Source organism: Coturnix japonica, chromosome 2, assembly GCF_054131305.1.
Source record: "Coturnix japonica strain WE chromosome 2, WE-NBRP24, whole genome shotgun sequence".
Classification (NCBI taxonomy): Eukaryota; Metazoa; Chordata; class Aves; order Galliformes; family Phasianidae; genus Coturnix; species Coturnix japonica.
Genome location: NC_140664.1, coordinates 78,032,339 through 78,047,780, shown reverse-complemented (window position 1 = coordinate 78,047,780; position 15,442 = coordinate 78,032,339). Strand labels below are relative to the sequence as shown.

Genomic DNA, 15,442 nt, shown 5'->3' with positions numbered 1-15,442 from the left:
AATGGGCACATTTCTTTCCTGGTACAAAGTCTGTCCTGCTCAGGATCTGTGTTAAGGAAATCCAGTTGTTCTGGCTTTCAGCATTAAAACTCCCTGAGATACAGAAATAAAGGGTTGTGATCATTTAATCCCTGTATGATTGCTTGTAACTTCTGACTACTGCTGGAAAAATATGGCTATGTCCTCTGTAAATTGCACTAAATGGCAGTGAAAAAGTTCCATGCAGTCATTCTTGTCAGGTTTTCTCTTACTGAGATTGGTAAATTGCACATTAAATATGAAATTGTCCATTTAAATGTAAGCAGGCTTTAGAGAAGCTCCATTTAATTCAGGGATCTACGAAAAGGAGCACAGAGGGAAATGAAAGATTTATTCATTGAAAATTTCAGTGTCAGAATCTATTATTTCCAGGATCCCCAAATAAATAACTTTATCTAGAAAGGAAGTCAAGATCATGCAAGTACTAACAGATAAAGCTCATCTCTTCTTATGCGTGACCAGGAACCTCCTCGTCATGACTGCCATCAGGGCCCATTTCTGAGGAACCAGCTCATCACATCTTTACCTGTTTTCAGGTGCTTCCAGTCTACCTGTTTCTGAACTGGTTTTTTGGTTTTGTTTTTTTTCCCCAGAGTAGAATGAAACTGAATCACAACACGAGGGCGGTGCAGCCACTTTTGTTTTCATTATGGCAAGAAGAATGAAAGAATACATATTTTAAAGTGACTGCAGTATGAATACATATTGCAAACTGACTTTTTTTCAGTTCAACTGTCAAAAATAATTAAAAACAAGGTGCAGATATTGCCACTGCCAATACAGCTGTCACTCAGTGCTCTGTCTCCACCTGCAAATATTAATCTTTATAACCCTTATGAATAAATCTTGTGGTAGAGATAGCTTATATGAGAGGGCATCTTTTCCTTCTGAAAATTAGAATATGGACTAAATCATATGATTATGATTATGATACATTTTGTTCTTCCTAGCCTTTAAGCTTTGAGAGCAAGAAAAGCTACACCTTGAAAGTAGAAGGTGCCAACCCCCACCTGGAGATGCGCTTCCTGAACCTGGGTCCTTTCCGAGACACCACCACTGTTCACATCAGCGTGGAGGATGTGGATGAGCCTCCTGTGTTCGAGCCCAGTTTTTACTTTGTGGAGGTGCCTGAGGATGTGGAGATTGGGGCCACCATACAGATCATTTCTGCCAAGGACCCGGATGTGACCAACAATTCAATCAGGTCTATTTTTCTTTGTGTGTCCCCCGGGAGTGTTCCTTGATACCTCTGGTTGATGGACTGGTGATGGGGCTGACACAGGATGGGTGGGAGGGACTCTTTATTTCCAGCCTGCTATAATCATCGGTGAGTTTAATCATACAAGATCTCATACTACAAGGGGCCCGGTTACAACTAGCAAAGCAAAGCAAGAGCTCACCCTTGCTTTTTTCTGTGGCACACATAGCTAGCATTGCCATGAACTGGTCAAGGCAAGCCCTGACAGCGTACATTAAAAACAAACTCCAGACCTTTGTGCTTTTGCTGGCACAGTCTGACAAGAAAACTGACAGCATTGCTGAGAATCTGCTGTAGGACTGAGGGGAAAGTAATGAGCTCACTTCTCTCTTCCCATTCTGTTTCAAAATCATAGCTGTGTGCAACCTGTCTTTGTCAACAGCTCAAATGCACAGCTACATTTGGAGTAGTTGGAATGCATACTAATAAGCACACATGAGCCACTGGATTATATAGTGCCTGGTCAAAGCTGCAGAGCTAAATGTACCTATAAGGAGTTATGGAAAGTAAAAGGTATATTTAAAGCCATGGGAGCTACAGAGCTACAACTCAGAAAGAAGCCACTGGGGCAGCTTTGTGGGATATCAGTACTGTTTTCCATGGTGGCTGCTGAGCCAGCCCAATTTATTAGAGAAAACTGATTTTCTCTGAGGCCAGCCCACATACTGGCTTTTACCACCTGCAGAAACTCCAGGTGATTGCAAGTTATTAATCCCAGCATGTCAGCTGTTCCTCTCACCTGAGAAATGCTTTAGGTGCTGAACCTGAAGCTGTGTCAGTTTGGATTCTGAATAGTCTGCACTCAGGTACCTGTACTCAGTACTGGAAAATACTGGAGAGTCATTACACTGAGTATTGAGAGTCTTCGAAGAAAGGGAAGTCTCTATGAGCAACTCTATGGGCTTCAGCTGGGAGGTGCAAGCATACATAAAGCCTTTTTTTTCTTGATGTGTTACTGCTGTAATTAAGTTTTCCATCTTTTCTACTTAATATACCTACTTTTTCTACCGATGTTATAAAGCTATCCTACTTCTCATGACATTGTCTCAAATTACTGAGCAAAACCAAACTGTTATACTGTCTGCAGCACAGCTTCATTACCCTAAACTTTTTTTCTGCCTGCATCTATTTTGCTGATTGATGTCTAGCATTATTCAGACACTGCAGCACAAACAACTTTGCGCTTTTTGCCTCTAATGTGGTTTTCTCCATCCACACCAACTCTGTGCTGTATCAGTCTGGCTGTGTTTTGGGATTGTTCCAATTTCACTCTGCACTGGATGAAACAAAATGGGAGAATCCCAGACACCTATCTATCTTGTTACATAAGATGGAATACATCTGAAATTAAAACTGAGACCTGACCCTTCCTTTGGCCTTTTTCTCAAATACAGAAGTCAGGTTGTATCTCAGGAAGGCTGATCAAACATGGGAACTTAAGGCCTCCTCTTCCAGCCTCCAGAATCTGGACCCCCACACAGTGAACTTCAGATTGCTGGAAGTACCCCATGACTGTTGTCAGGGGATTTAGGAAGATTGCCTCCAGACTACAATAGAAATGAGTGTGTCGAAGCAGGCCTTATTAATGGGACAATATGAATGAAGAATCCAGACTAAGACTCCACCTGTACTTCTTGACACCAGTGATTAATTCTGCACCACTAGTCACTAGGCTGTATTCAATTTCATATACTCGTTGGCCTTAAACTGTCAGAGGGAAATTCTTTTTATAGCTTCATGCAAAAATAATTATTATAGCAAAATATAGCAACCCTCGTACATATTTCCAAACTAAATCACATTCCTCAGAAATCTCTTTATTTAAGAGGAGGTACAAAGAATTGGTAGGGAAAGGGAGGCAAGCCTGCCTTTCCACCCTCCTTCATTTTTCTGAAACAGCATAACCTAACAGTATTTTAGATCCCAGCTTAATGCTTCGCTATATAAAGATTGGGCTGGCATTCTCGTTCCAGTGAATGCACTTATGCTGAAAGGAGAAAATTCAGACAGCAAGCCCCGCTCAGCATCTGTTATGACTAATGCTTTCAATTCGCATCAACTTTGAAGAAAGAACTAAGAGAGAAGAAGTCCAGGCTCTATTCAAGTCTGTGGCGTTTGCATAAGCACACGGGTAGCTTTTGCCAGAGGATCTCTTGCCATGTTAACATAATTAGCTAGGAAGGCGACTTGTACAGACTGTTGGTAAGAGTATTTGAAGCACATAATTGAGTATGTTACACACCCTGCAAATGTGTCTTTGCCACCAGTCTTGGCATCTGCTGAAGGAAAACTTGATGACTGATGGGAAAAACCCTGACGTTCACCTTGCAAGGACAGGGCTCTGTCAGTAGGGCAGTTCAGGGTGCAAGTGGAGTTAATTCCACTGGAGGGGAGAATGTATGAGCAGGAGGAAGGGAGCAGTTCCTCCTCATCAGCTTAAGTGGCCAGTGAAGGAGTTGGTGTGAAGTCATTTTCAAACAGTCTGAATTGTGCCCAAGGGAAAAGTATAATTATTTTGCTTAGAAAAAGAGCTTGCACTCCTCACTGACAGATTTTCTCTGTAAAGCAGATGTTCCCATGCTGAACTGTGTCTTGCTTTGAGGCTGCTTCCTCTAAATCTTCCTGTCCTCCAGCTCCATCCCAGCAGTACTCGCTGTTACGTGCCATTAGCCATGCAAACTACTCATTTTTCAAGTGTCTTGCTCCATTCCTATAGAAGTCACTGGGGCACACAGCTGAGTTGTGGATTTGCTATATAGGATTCCCAGTATTCCCACTGCTGGAGTACTTTGTTGAAACAGAATCACAAAATCATTTGTGTTGGAAGGGACACTTAAATGCCATCCAGTCCAACTACCCTGCAATGAACAGGGACACCTACAGTGAGATCAGGTTGCTCAGAGCCCCATCCAGCCTGACCTTGTGTCTTGAGGGATGTGGCTTCCACCACCTCTCTGGGCAACCTGTGCCCACTCTAATTGCAAAAAAGAAAAAAAAATCTTCCTTATATCCAATCTAAATTTCCCTTTTTTCAGTTCAAAACCACTGTCCTAAAACAGCAGACCCTGCTAAAGAATCTGCCCCCTTCTTTCTTACAGCCCCATTTTGGATGTTGGAAGGTTTCTATCAGATCTCACAGGGGTTACAAAATGTTTTCAATATGTACTCCTGCAGGTACTCGATTGACAGGAGCAGTGATCCGGGGAGGTTCTTCTATGTTGACATCACGTCAGGAGCACTGATGACTGCAAGACCTCTGGACCGGGAGGATGTTTCCTGGCACAACATCACAGTGCTGGCCATGGAGCTGAGTAAGGAGAATGCAGACTGTGCACAGATTAAAGAGATGTAATAGACAAAGCAGACTGAAAGACCAGGATTCAGTAATTCATGGGATCTTATGTATTGAAGGGGAAGTGGTATTGAGTTACTTCTCAGATACCAGCAAGCTGGTGCTGTATTTTCTTTATTTCTTATGCTCCTTTTCACAAGGTGGTGGGAGAAGTAGAGGCTGGCAATTAAACGCAGAGTGCATTGTTTTCTTTTCATTAGTATTCTAGGGATTTATTTAAAACTCTTCCTGAAATATGTCTCTGTGAGAGCTCTGTTTCTCCAGAAGGACTGGGCAGGTGCAAAGACTGTGCAGCTGCCAGAGCTGCCAGTCCTACCTGGGAGGACTGCATGGTGCAGGGGCTGGCAGGCAGCAGTGATTCTTTACTAGTGGGTTGCTGTTGAAAATCTGCTCTGGGCCAGTAGTGTATGAGTGGCATCACCATCTGCTCTCTGCATGGATGATTTGTGGAGGGTGCTGTGGGATCCTCTTGCACAAAAACCCCACAGCAAATGGAACTTAATAGACTCTCAGATTTTACAATGAACTAAAGCTCAGCTCAGGATTCACCCCCTCCAGATATTTACAAGGCTGTGAGAAGGAGATGCTGATCATTTTATAGCAATACAATAAAAACAGGTACTCAGTTCGCAATACTTACAAATGTGAGCTTAATAAAGGAGCTTACAATATATGAGCAAATAAAACAAAGAGTTCACTCAATCTTAACCTGAAATCTCTCTGTTCCACATAGATTTTGGTCAGGATTTCAGTTCGTTGGTGGAGAGACAGCAGTCTTCCAGAAGCTCTCTGCCATAAGCTGAGCCATTCCTCATCTCTGAGGAAGCTACTGTTACATCCAGGGTGCACCAGAGATGTGGGGCAGTTTGAAAGGAAACAAACTGTGAGAAGCTGTCCCAAACCCAGCCAATCAACTAAGTTAGCAGGGGGGATATTTCACAAGAGTGAGGGGGAATCTGCCACACATTTGCTTGCTAGAACAACCTACAAAGCCTTTTTGTTGCATTTTTAGTAGCAAGAGAGGCTGGTGACATGATGGGATCTCACCCCATCTGCTTCAATGCTAGTTTTATTTCCAGCCACTGATGGTCATCACAGTTCCGTGTAGATGCACACTTCCATGGAAGTCCTTAGAAGACACCCCTGTAGCTGCACCGCAAAGCTAGAGCAGTCCAATGATGTCTTCCTTTTACTCTCCCTCCCTGCCTCCTCTGCCAGTTTTGCACTGTACGTGTGCAGCACAGTATCTCAATTTAGCTTCAGAAGTTCACTCCTAAAGCTTTTAGTTTCAGAAGTCAGGTGAGTATTGTTGAGTATAAATGGAGATGCTCATGTGCCACAGTGATGGGTGTGTGAGCCAGACATGTATGAGTATGTGGGAAGCCAAAGGTTGAAATAATCTATCAGAGAGAAACAGTTTAATTTAAGAGTATTATCTGAATGACACGGTATAACACACATTATGGATTTTTCACACTGAGCTTTCAAGAGAATTCCAGAGTGTGAGAAAATTATATGAACACATCATTTTATGCCATGAAGTGAGATGTATTTGGAGATCTATGCATGACACTCTACGGCTCAGACAATCTTAGTTTTAAAGAAATTTCTAGATTTTTTCCCTTTCTTAACCTCCTAATCATGATTTTCTTTTTCTCTTTCCTCTTAGAGTTTCATTTTATCTTTTAATGAGGGGAAAAAGTTGTTCTGGGGGTAGAAAAACACAGTAAAATAAAACATACTCTGTGGCTACCGAGTTTGGAAACTGTGAAGAGATGTGAAATGATGTCTGAATATACTGGGCAAGAGAGCTAATGAACCAGTGGACAGAAATATCACAAATGATGTCATGCAGAATGTGAAATTTTCATTGCAATTTTAAGCCTCACTGGAAGCTTTTCTGTACCACTTCATGTGTTATTGCGTTTTAACCCCCTGTACAAAGTAGTAAAAAATCTTGACACTTTATTTTTGTGTTCAAGGAATATAAATTCTCAGCAGAAAGATACCTGAAATGCAGAAGTACTGTTTCCAACAGGCTCCAAATAACAAGCCTGTCCTTAAAAACAGCCTCAGCATAACTCACGCTACCGGTACGGAGGCTCAACAAGCAGCATTTGCCAGCCAACGCTGTGACTGCAGGGCACTGTCTAAAACTTTTACTATAGAAATAGTCTGCTTTGACTGAACCAGTTTGAAGCCTTTTGTATCCAAAGGAATTTGAAAATGATGTGACCAGATGGAAAGCCAGGATAGATAGAGTAGCATTTGCAGCTTCACTCTGAGTCATAAAACACAAAAGTGACTGCAGTCTCTAATGGAATAAAAGTAACTTAATGGGAATTGGTAGCAAAAAGGCTGCTGTAGCTTGTCAGCAGAGCAGGGAGCGTGCCCTTTCCCTTGCCACATTTTGCCTTTCCTTACATTGTCCCTCCTCCTTCCAGACAACCCCTCACAGGTGGGCAGTGTCTCCGTCACGGTGAAAGTCCTGGATGTGAATGACAACGCGCCAGAGTTTGCGAGGTTCTACGAAGCTTTTGTTTGTGAAAATGCCAAAGCAGGACAGGTGAGAAATGCTGGGAATGCCGGGGGCTGTCTGGGGGCCATCAGACAGGATGAGCATAGAAAACAGGGCTTGCCTAACCAAACATTGCACCTGAGCTCTTGTGAGCAGTTGACTGTGATGCTTTCTAAGGGCAAGCACATCACACTGATATGTGCATCATATAGAGAGCCATTTTTCTCTCCAACAGTAGTTTCCAAATTCACTGCACAGTACATTTCACTGCTGAAATAAAGCCTGCCCTTGGGCAGGTGCCAGCAGGCAAGCAGCCAGTGTTTCCTGTAGGAGCAACGAAGAGAGGACAAGTGTTACAAGAAATGCCACAGAGTCATCCCAGCCTGTGTATGACCAGCAAGGCTTATTTGTAAAAGACCCTATTTATAAGAGCCTTAAGCACCTCAGCTTATGGGAGCTGGACATAATATGCTACATCAGCTTAAAAGGGTGGCCAACTGAAACCATTCTGCTGTGAACTGAAAATTACAGAGAATCATAGTTAAAACAGGACTCCCCCTTCCGCACACTGTGAAGCCACATCTGCAAGCAAGCAATCATGCCTCTTTGCATCCAAAGCCCCTTGAACACGGTCTACCTGTGTCTCACACAGACAGGAGCTCTCCCATGCTGATCTATTGCTGATTGCTGGTGGGATGCAACCTGCTGTTTCACTGCCACAGTGGGGACCTGTGTCTCCAAATACATGGCTGACAAGCATAGTGTAAGCACACAGATGCACAACTGATTATTTATGAAGAAAAAATGACAGTGGCAATATTGGTGTTGTTGGGCTCCTCCCAGCTTGCTGTGAAGCAGAACGAAATAGTTGTTCACTTCTGGGGCAACCAGCTCGCTAAAAACCATGTACGGGATAATTTCATCCTACTAACTTAATAAAGAACATAAGGAATAGAAATCATTGCCCAGACATTTTCCTGGTTTCAAAAGGACAATGTCAGGTTGGATATTCGGAAGACTTATTTTCTGGAAGAGTGATAAGACACCGGAACAGGCTGCCCAAAGAAATGATGGAGTCATTGCCTTGGTGGTGTTCAAGAATCATGTAGGTGTTTCACTGAGGGACATGGTTAGTGGGAATGGTAGGGATCAGGTAGCAGTTGGACTAAATGATCTTTGTGGTCTTTTCCAACCTTAATAGTTTTATGATTCTAAGCCTCTGTAAGTGAGTTGACAAATCTTTTCTTGGATTTATTATTGTCTTAGTTTCTTCCCTTTGTTTTATTTGTTGCTCTACATGGTTGCATTTTGTTTCTTTGTTTTCCACTGACTTTTCGGAAAGAAAATGAGAGCTAATGAGAGCGATAAGAGGAACCAACCTCAAGTCCTTTTCTACCTGCAAAATGAAGCTGAAAATATGTATGGGCTTTCTTACAAGCTCCCTAAAGCATGGTGTATTTTCTGAACACCCCAGGTTCTCAAAAGAAAAGGCATGACAAAAGCTAGTCAGATGGAGGAAAAGCATCTGTTATTTGAACTAAATTGTCTCCTCCTTTGTTAAAAAGTGATTTGCAGAGTGATAGCAAAATAAAATGAAACCTTCAAGGCAGTTTTATCCCAGGTTGCTTATATTTACATACATAAATATATATAATTCTGATTGTTTACTTGTTTATGTATGTGATGTGTATTTGGCTTCTCACCTGCTTCTGCTTTGTTCTCCTACCGAGCAGCTGATCCAGACAGTGAGCGCCATTGACCGGGATGACCCACAGGAGGGTCAGCACTTCTACTACAGCCTGGCTCCAGAGGCTGCCAACAACCCCAACTTTACTCTGAGGGACAATCAAGGTAATCAGAGCAGACATGGACAGTTAGCTACTCTAATTTCTAATGTCCGAATTGGGCTCGAGAGTCTGTGACTTACAGTGTGTGCTAAGACTGCCATTTCAAATAATACCGAGTGACACCTGCTCCTTAAAGGCAGTGATAAAATGACAGATTACTTAAAACATTTGAAGGTTATATGATATTTTCTTCTCTATAAATATTCTCTAGCAATAGGCCCCCTTTTCTTCTTTGAGGAAATGTGTCAGTGTTTTGTGCAAATTCAGGTCCTGTGGTCAGGCTGCAGGCATCTTGGATTACTAGAATGGAAATTGCATTCGTTCAAAAGGAGATGCTTAAAGGTAGGTTAGAAACTGGAATGAGGATACAAATCTGAGGGGAATTACATTGCTCATTTTTGTACTCTTGTTTTCTTCCAGGCACCGAAATAGAAGTTTCTCATATTGTTCCCATCTTCTTCCCCAAGCACTTTTTTTCTTCCTCTTTACACATCCTCACTTATTGCCTAGGAAAGGCAGGGAGGTGGGGAAAGATACCAAGCCTTAGGGAGTCATTTGGAATACAGCTAAATGTCTATGTAAAAAGTTTCAGCAGAAACTGTAATACCAGTGAGGAGACTCGTGGCTAAGGGCTGGCATTTGTGTATCCTCACCAGTGGAATTCACTACTTTTAGGGAAGTTTTGGTGGTTTTGGAGCCTGAAGGAAAACTCTGTTGTGAGCATGCATTCACATGATTCTAGCTGATAGAGGATCTTTGTGGGCAAACAGTGGTGAAGAAGTGAAGTCCACAGCTGCCTTTGGCAGAAAAGAGGAATGACCTTGAATAACCCAGTGCAGAGCACCGAAAGTTGGTGTGGTGTCAATAGGAGCTTGCAAAGTACCACAAACCTGCAAGGAATTATGTTATAAATGGGGATAGAGGCACCTGCTGCATCCGTGACCTGTCTCCAGGCATAGTGCTGATCCTACTCTCACATGAGCACACATGCCTACTTGTCACACTTGTTTCTGTAAGCCCCCATCTGTGCCTCTTGCAAGCATATGAAAGAGTAACCTATAGGCTAATAAACAAGCTTCTTCCATCACTAACCAAATATATCTTAAAAGATGCTGCTTGCAGAGCCTGGAGCTCTCCTTCACAGCATGCTAGTGCTTTTACATCCCAAAACCATTCTGTCCTTCAGAGTCCCTTAAGTCTCACCACACCATTTCTTGCATTTTTCTCTCTCATTCTCTCTCCTTTGTTTCTTTTACTTTTGAATGTGTATTGCCAAAATAAATTAGAGGATAAAACACGACCATTGCTAAAACGTTTGGCAGTGTAGGCTCATTCTGTCCTGAAGGCATTGTTCTAAAAAAGGAACACATAATTCCCGCCATCAGATGCATTTTTTCTGTCTAAGGCCATACATGCTGTAATTTATAGTGACAGCAGTGACTGAATGGCCGTGCCTCCTGCTCTCTGTAAAATACCAGTTTTCCAGAGCTACATATCACAAGAAGCGGAGGGTGCTGTTGGTTACAAATCTGAAATAAAAATGTGAAATATCATATCACCGACTATTTGAAATATACGCATTAAGGGTTAATTTACTGCTGCAGAAATTTGGAGTGCAGTAGTTGTTTCAGTACCGATAATTTATATTTATATTTTCATCTAGGGACCACTAAGCACTACATAAATTGTACGACTTATTCACTGAAGGCAAAGATATACTGCATGTCATAGGGTGGCAAGGAATGGATCCTGCCTTGCTCATTGCAGCCTGTGCATCTAACCATGAGACAACAATGCTTTCCTGGCTGTGGGAAGACGCTATTCAGATCAGCTGTTGTGCTAATTATTTGGTTGTGCCATACAGCAGTAAGAAAAACTGCGAGACATGAAGCCATCCTGGCAACAATGAAAACTTTGGTTTACAATGAGTAACAAATAGATCACAGTTCGCATTCTGATGAGCTGCTTTACATATTTCTTTGGCCCTTGTTATTACAGTCTCTGAGAACTACTTTAGGCTATTCATTCTCCCAGTATCTCTGGCAGCCAGGGAAATCCTATTGTCTCCACTTTGTAGACAGGGATCTGGGGTGAAGAGAAATTAATCTGCTTATGTGCCTGGTTCCCTTTGAGTTTGGTAAGATTAGTGAGCAATAGTCATGTGAATATCTGCAAAGATCATGGCCTGTATTACTTCTCAAGGACATAGAGGGAATATGTGATGAAGCAGGGAACTGAGCTGAGTTCTCCCTTCTCTTTGGTAACTGTTAGAGGGCATCAGTGAGCTGTCTTTGTCCCACTTCTAAATCCAGGTAAGATTGTGCTGGGAAAGAGTTGGTAAAAGAGGCTTGTTGTATGAATGGGATGAGCAACAAAATAAGCTTACCAAATATCCAGACTAAATTCTGAGCTGGTCTCCTGTTGGCTTTTACCTGCTGCCTTCCATTTGAGGGTAACAGGAATTAATGAAGAGAATTGTCAATTGAGTGGGTGCAGGCATTGGTGTCATACCACCGTTAGGACAATCAGTGGAAGTCTCTAGAAGTCTTCTCTCTTGCATTTAAATTAAAAGTCAGGGAGGAGAGGCTGTAAGGCTTGCTCTCACAGACACACCAGTCAGAATGCCCATGATAGTTCTCACATTTGCACCAATTTCAGGGGCTCAGGGACACACATTGTGCTCTACAGTGCCTCTGCTCACTGTGGTAGCTAACTGATATCATCCAGTCCTCTGCGAGACAGCAGTGCTGTACTGGAAGCTGGATGCAAAAGTACTGTGCATTCTTATTGTGCTTTTAAAATTAATTTATTTTTAATATAATGAGGCTGTCATGTTCTCCCAGGCCCTGTTCTGTTGTTGGCTAGGATTTAGCAGATATCATATTTGGAAGAAGATAGCTTATTCCAGTTTCTGCCTTGCTGCACCATGTTCCATCATGCAGCTTTGCACTGCAGCAGCGCATCAAATGGCATTGGCTTCTGATGAGTCACACAACAAGCTCTGGCACCAGCATATTGCCACTGTGGTATAACAGGTACAGTGATTCCTTAGGGATGATTTATGTAGATGCTTGCCTAGTACAGAGCAAAACAAAGCAAAAGGGCTGAAACATAATGCTGACAGACACCAAGGGAACCATCCAGCCAAGAATATTTAGGATCTATGTGATAGGATCAGCACATCACAGCAAAATGATGTACATGTACACATATGTATATATCCGTCAACATTTGATTACAAAAACTTGTTTCTCAGCCTGGAAAAAAAAATATATAATAAAATAAAAATAAAAAATAAAGAATTATGGTTAAAAACTCTTGAGGTCTCTCACTAAGGGATTTTGCACAACTTGAATCACATTCACTGCCTGTGATTTCTTCTACAGGCAAAGTATGGGCCAGCTCCAGAATAATGAAGTCTTTTTCCTCCACAAAGAACAGCTTCACATAAAATGAAGGTTTGCTGTCACCTGAGTGGAATTTATGACTTCTGTTATAAGCCAGTTTAAAGAGCGTGAGTCTTTCACCCAGGAAAGAGAAAGGCAACCAAACCACTACACTGTTAGGATGACTGAAGTGCAATATAAATCCAGACATTTTGTCATTTTCTACCCTTTGGACTGCTTTCTCTCATGCCACGACAGGCCAAATAATGAAAAGATGTGGTGTTGATAGCTGTGGAGCAGGTATATAGCCTGAAGAAGGAGAAAAAGCATTTGTGTGTGTCCTGGGAGGGGGGTCTGATCTCTGCTGGGTCCTGGGACACAGTGCTGAAAGTGTGTCTGAATCTGTCACACCTGCTGCGCTTGTTCAGAGAAGCCAATTGAAGGATGGTAAAGTCAGCAAAAGCTGAAATATCATCAGTTTTAAGCAACCTTGGGGATTTCACCCTACATCTGGTGCTATAATTTGGCAGTTCTTCTCAGAGCCTCAGCTCTTGGGATCCTGTGATTTAAGGATACCCTATAATTTTGTTACATATTCACATACAGACACAGGTGCACTTCAGTATTTTACGCTTTCAGAGCAAAAGCTTGAAATGTCATGGATGCATAAGGCGTGAAAGATCAGGAGATTACTTTTAACAACAAACTACAGAGCCAGACACTCACATATGCCAGTAATGCCTGATGCTGAAAGATTTGCAGCACAAAATATGGAACTCGCAGCATAGTTAAAGTCTGGCAGGGAAGTGTAAAGAGTCTAGTATTAGTTTGTATACGTTCCCTAGCTGACTGCATATCAGGCTCCCAATCTCACTCCTAAACGCCATCAAACAATTTCTGATCCCACTGATTAACCTACAAGACAGTCAGTTTCTGCACTAAAAAAAAAAAAAAAAAAAAAAAAAAACCCAAAGATTTAAATTTTAGCAGTGAGTTGACACAGAAATAATAAGGAATCATAGAATCACAGAGGTGGAAATTAAACAATCAGATGTTTGTATTGTGGCTATTTTCATAGTCTACTTGTGATTGCATTTCTTGCTGGCTCCAGGCAGCCAGCTCCATTGTGCCATCCCAGCAAGGATCTGTCCATCCTGTATTTCCAAGCACAGCACATGTATGCTGGAAACAACCTAAAGATGCGGATAGACCACCCATTTTGGACCCAGGGAACAAAACTAAGTAGTAAAAGAAACTGCATGAAACTCAAATCCCCAAAATCCCACAGCAACACTGGGCATGGTCAGGGTTTGTAGGTCTGCCAAAAGAGAAAAAAGGTCCTTTGTTTTCCACCTATCTTTGCTGGCCCAGGATTTGCAAACATATTTATAAGATTTGCCAACTTTCCTGCAGGTACTTTTAGACAGCCTGGTGGGCCAGATCACATTGGAGACATTCAATTCAGCCCAAAGACTCTGAGGACAAAAAGCTTAAAAGTCAGTACAGGCAAAATACAGCAATCTCCAAAGGATTTGCCTTGGTGTTTCTGAGATAAGACTTGAGGAGAACAAATTCCTGAGTCCACGGAAACTCAGTTCACAGTTTGAGGAATTTGAGGGAGAAGGTATATGGGAATACAGAAGCCTCTGGGAAATCCTGACATTAAATATGTATACATAGTCTTGTTCTTATATACATATATATATATATTTGGGGGGAAAGTCCCAGATGAAGGAATTTCCCTTGACATGAAAATTAAAGACGATTTCCTCTTTGGTCACTCTTTTACTTCTTTGTTTCTGCAGCATCATTTCAACCCAATTTGTTTCAAGTTCTAATAAAAATCAGGTGGCAGAATGGTCAAATTAAATCAGAACAATTTTGACAATGACGACAAAGTACTCTGACTTTTTCCAGTGGCAGAAGTGCTGATGAAATTGCACATATTTCACTGAAAAGATGTTTAGTTGCAAAATTTTCGACTCACTGCTCTTTAGGATAGCCAGCTGTCATTTTTGGTTTTTTTTGCTCCTTTGTCTTCTTGTTGCCTCAAGCAGATGGCCATGCCACGTATCAAAAACCATAAAGACAACCTTGACATGTCTGCAAGGGTTATACACCAGCACCTACAAAATGGTGGTGGTCCTTAAGAGCCATGTCTAGAAAAGGCGCTGAGCAAGAACAAACAGGGATAGCTAGTTTCCTTCAACTGTTCATTTCCATCCTGCCTTCTGAGAGCTCTTCTGGCTAAAACTGAAGGCTGTGAGTTTGCTCTAGGCACTTTATGTCAGAAGGGGTAACAGCAAATCATAAGGTGTGCATGCCTTGCAGGTTTTGAGCTATGGCCTCGGAAGAGATTGAAATAAGGGAGGCAGAGGCAAAATGCTGATCAGTGACAAATTAATTTTAAAAAAAGGATGAGGAAAAAAAAGGGGGGGAGACAAATGGATGTGGGTCTAGGGCTGATTATTTTTTTTTTTAAACCTACTTTTCTGATGGGTATATTTGATCTTTTCTCTCCATTTATTTTCCACCCATAGACAACACAGCGTGGATTTTGACAAGGCGCTCTGGGTTCAGACAGCACGAGCAGAACATCTTTTACCTCCCCATCCTGATCAGTGACAACGGCCGCCCTGTGCTGAGCAGCACGGGCACACTGACTGTGCACGTGTGCAGCTGTGATGAAGGCGGCATGGTGATGTCCTGCAATGCTGAGGCCTACGTCCTCCCCGTCAGCCTGAGCAGAGGGGCACTCATTGCAATCCTCGCCTGCATATTTGTCCTGCTAGGTAAAGCCTTGTCTGCTTCTTTATAGGACGAGCTCTTCTGTCCTGACCAGGGGGTTGCTGATCTACCAAAGATGAAGGATACACATGCACATGTGCATTTATATATATTACATGTAGACTCACACATGCACATAAAGGGCCAAAACAAGGAACAGATGCAGTTGGCACCATATGGCTTCAGACGGGGGTATAGGGATGGGAAAAAAATATGGCCTGCAAGTATTCTGGCAGATCCTCATTGTGCCAGGTT

At 42.3% G+C, this 15,442-nt stretch overlaps 1 protein-coding gene across 2 annotated transcripts in view; it reads left to right on the top strand.

Annotated features, from left to right (window-relative positions):
- CDH20 (cadherin 20) overlaps nucleotides 1–15,442 on the top strand; it is a 111,222-nt gene that overhangs the window by 93,132 nt on the left and 2,648 nt on the right. For both annotated transcript variants that reach the window (XM_015854640.3, XM_015854639.3), the window contains 5 exons: nucleotides 990–1,243; nucleotides 4,472–4,608; nucleotides 7,094–7,215; nucleotides 8,901–9,018; nucleotides 14,941–15,192. In XM_015854640.3, coding sequence (XP_015710126.1) covers nucleotides 990–1,243; nucleotides 4,472–4,608; nucleotides 7,094–7,215; nucleotides 8,901–9,018; nucleotides 14,941–15,192 — 883 coding nt within the window. The remainder of the gene's footprint in view (nucleotides 1–989; nucleotides 1,244–4,471; nucleotides 4,609–7,093; nucleotides 7,216–8,900; nucleotides 9,019–14,940; nucleotides 15,193–15,442) is intronic.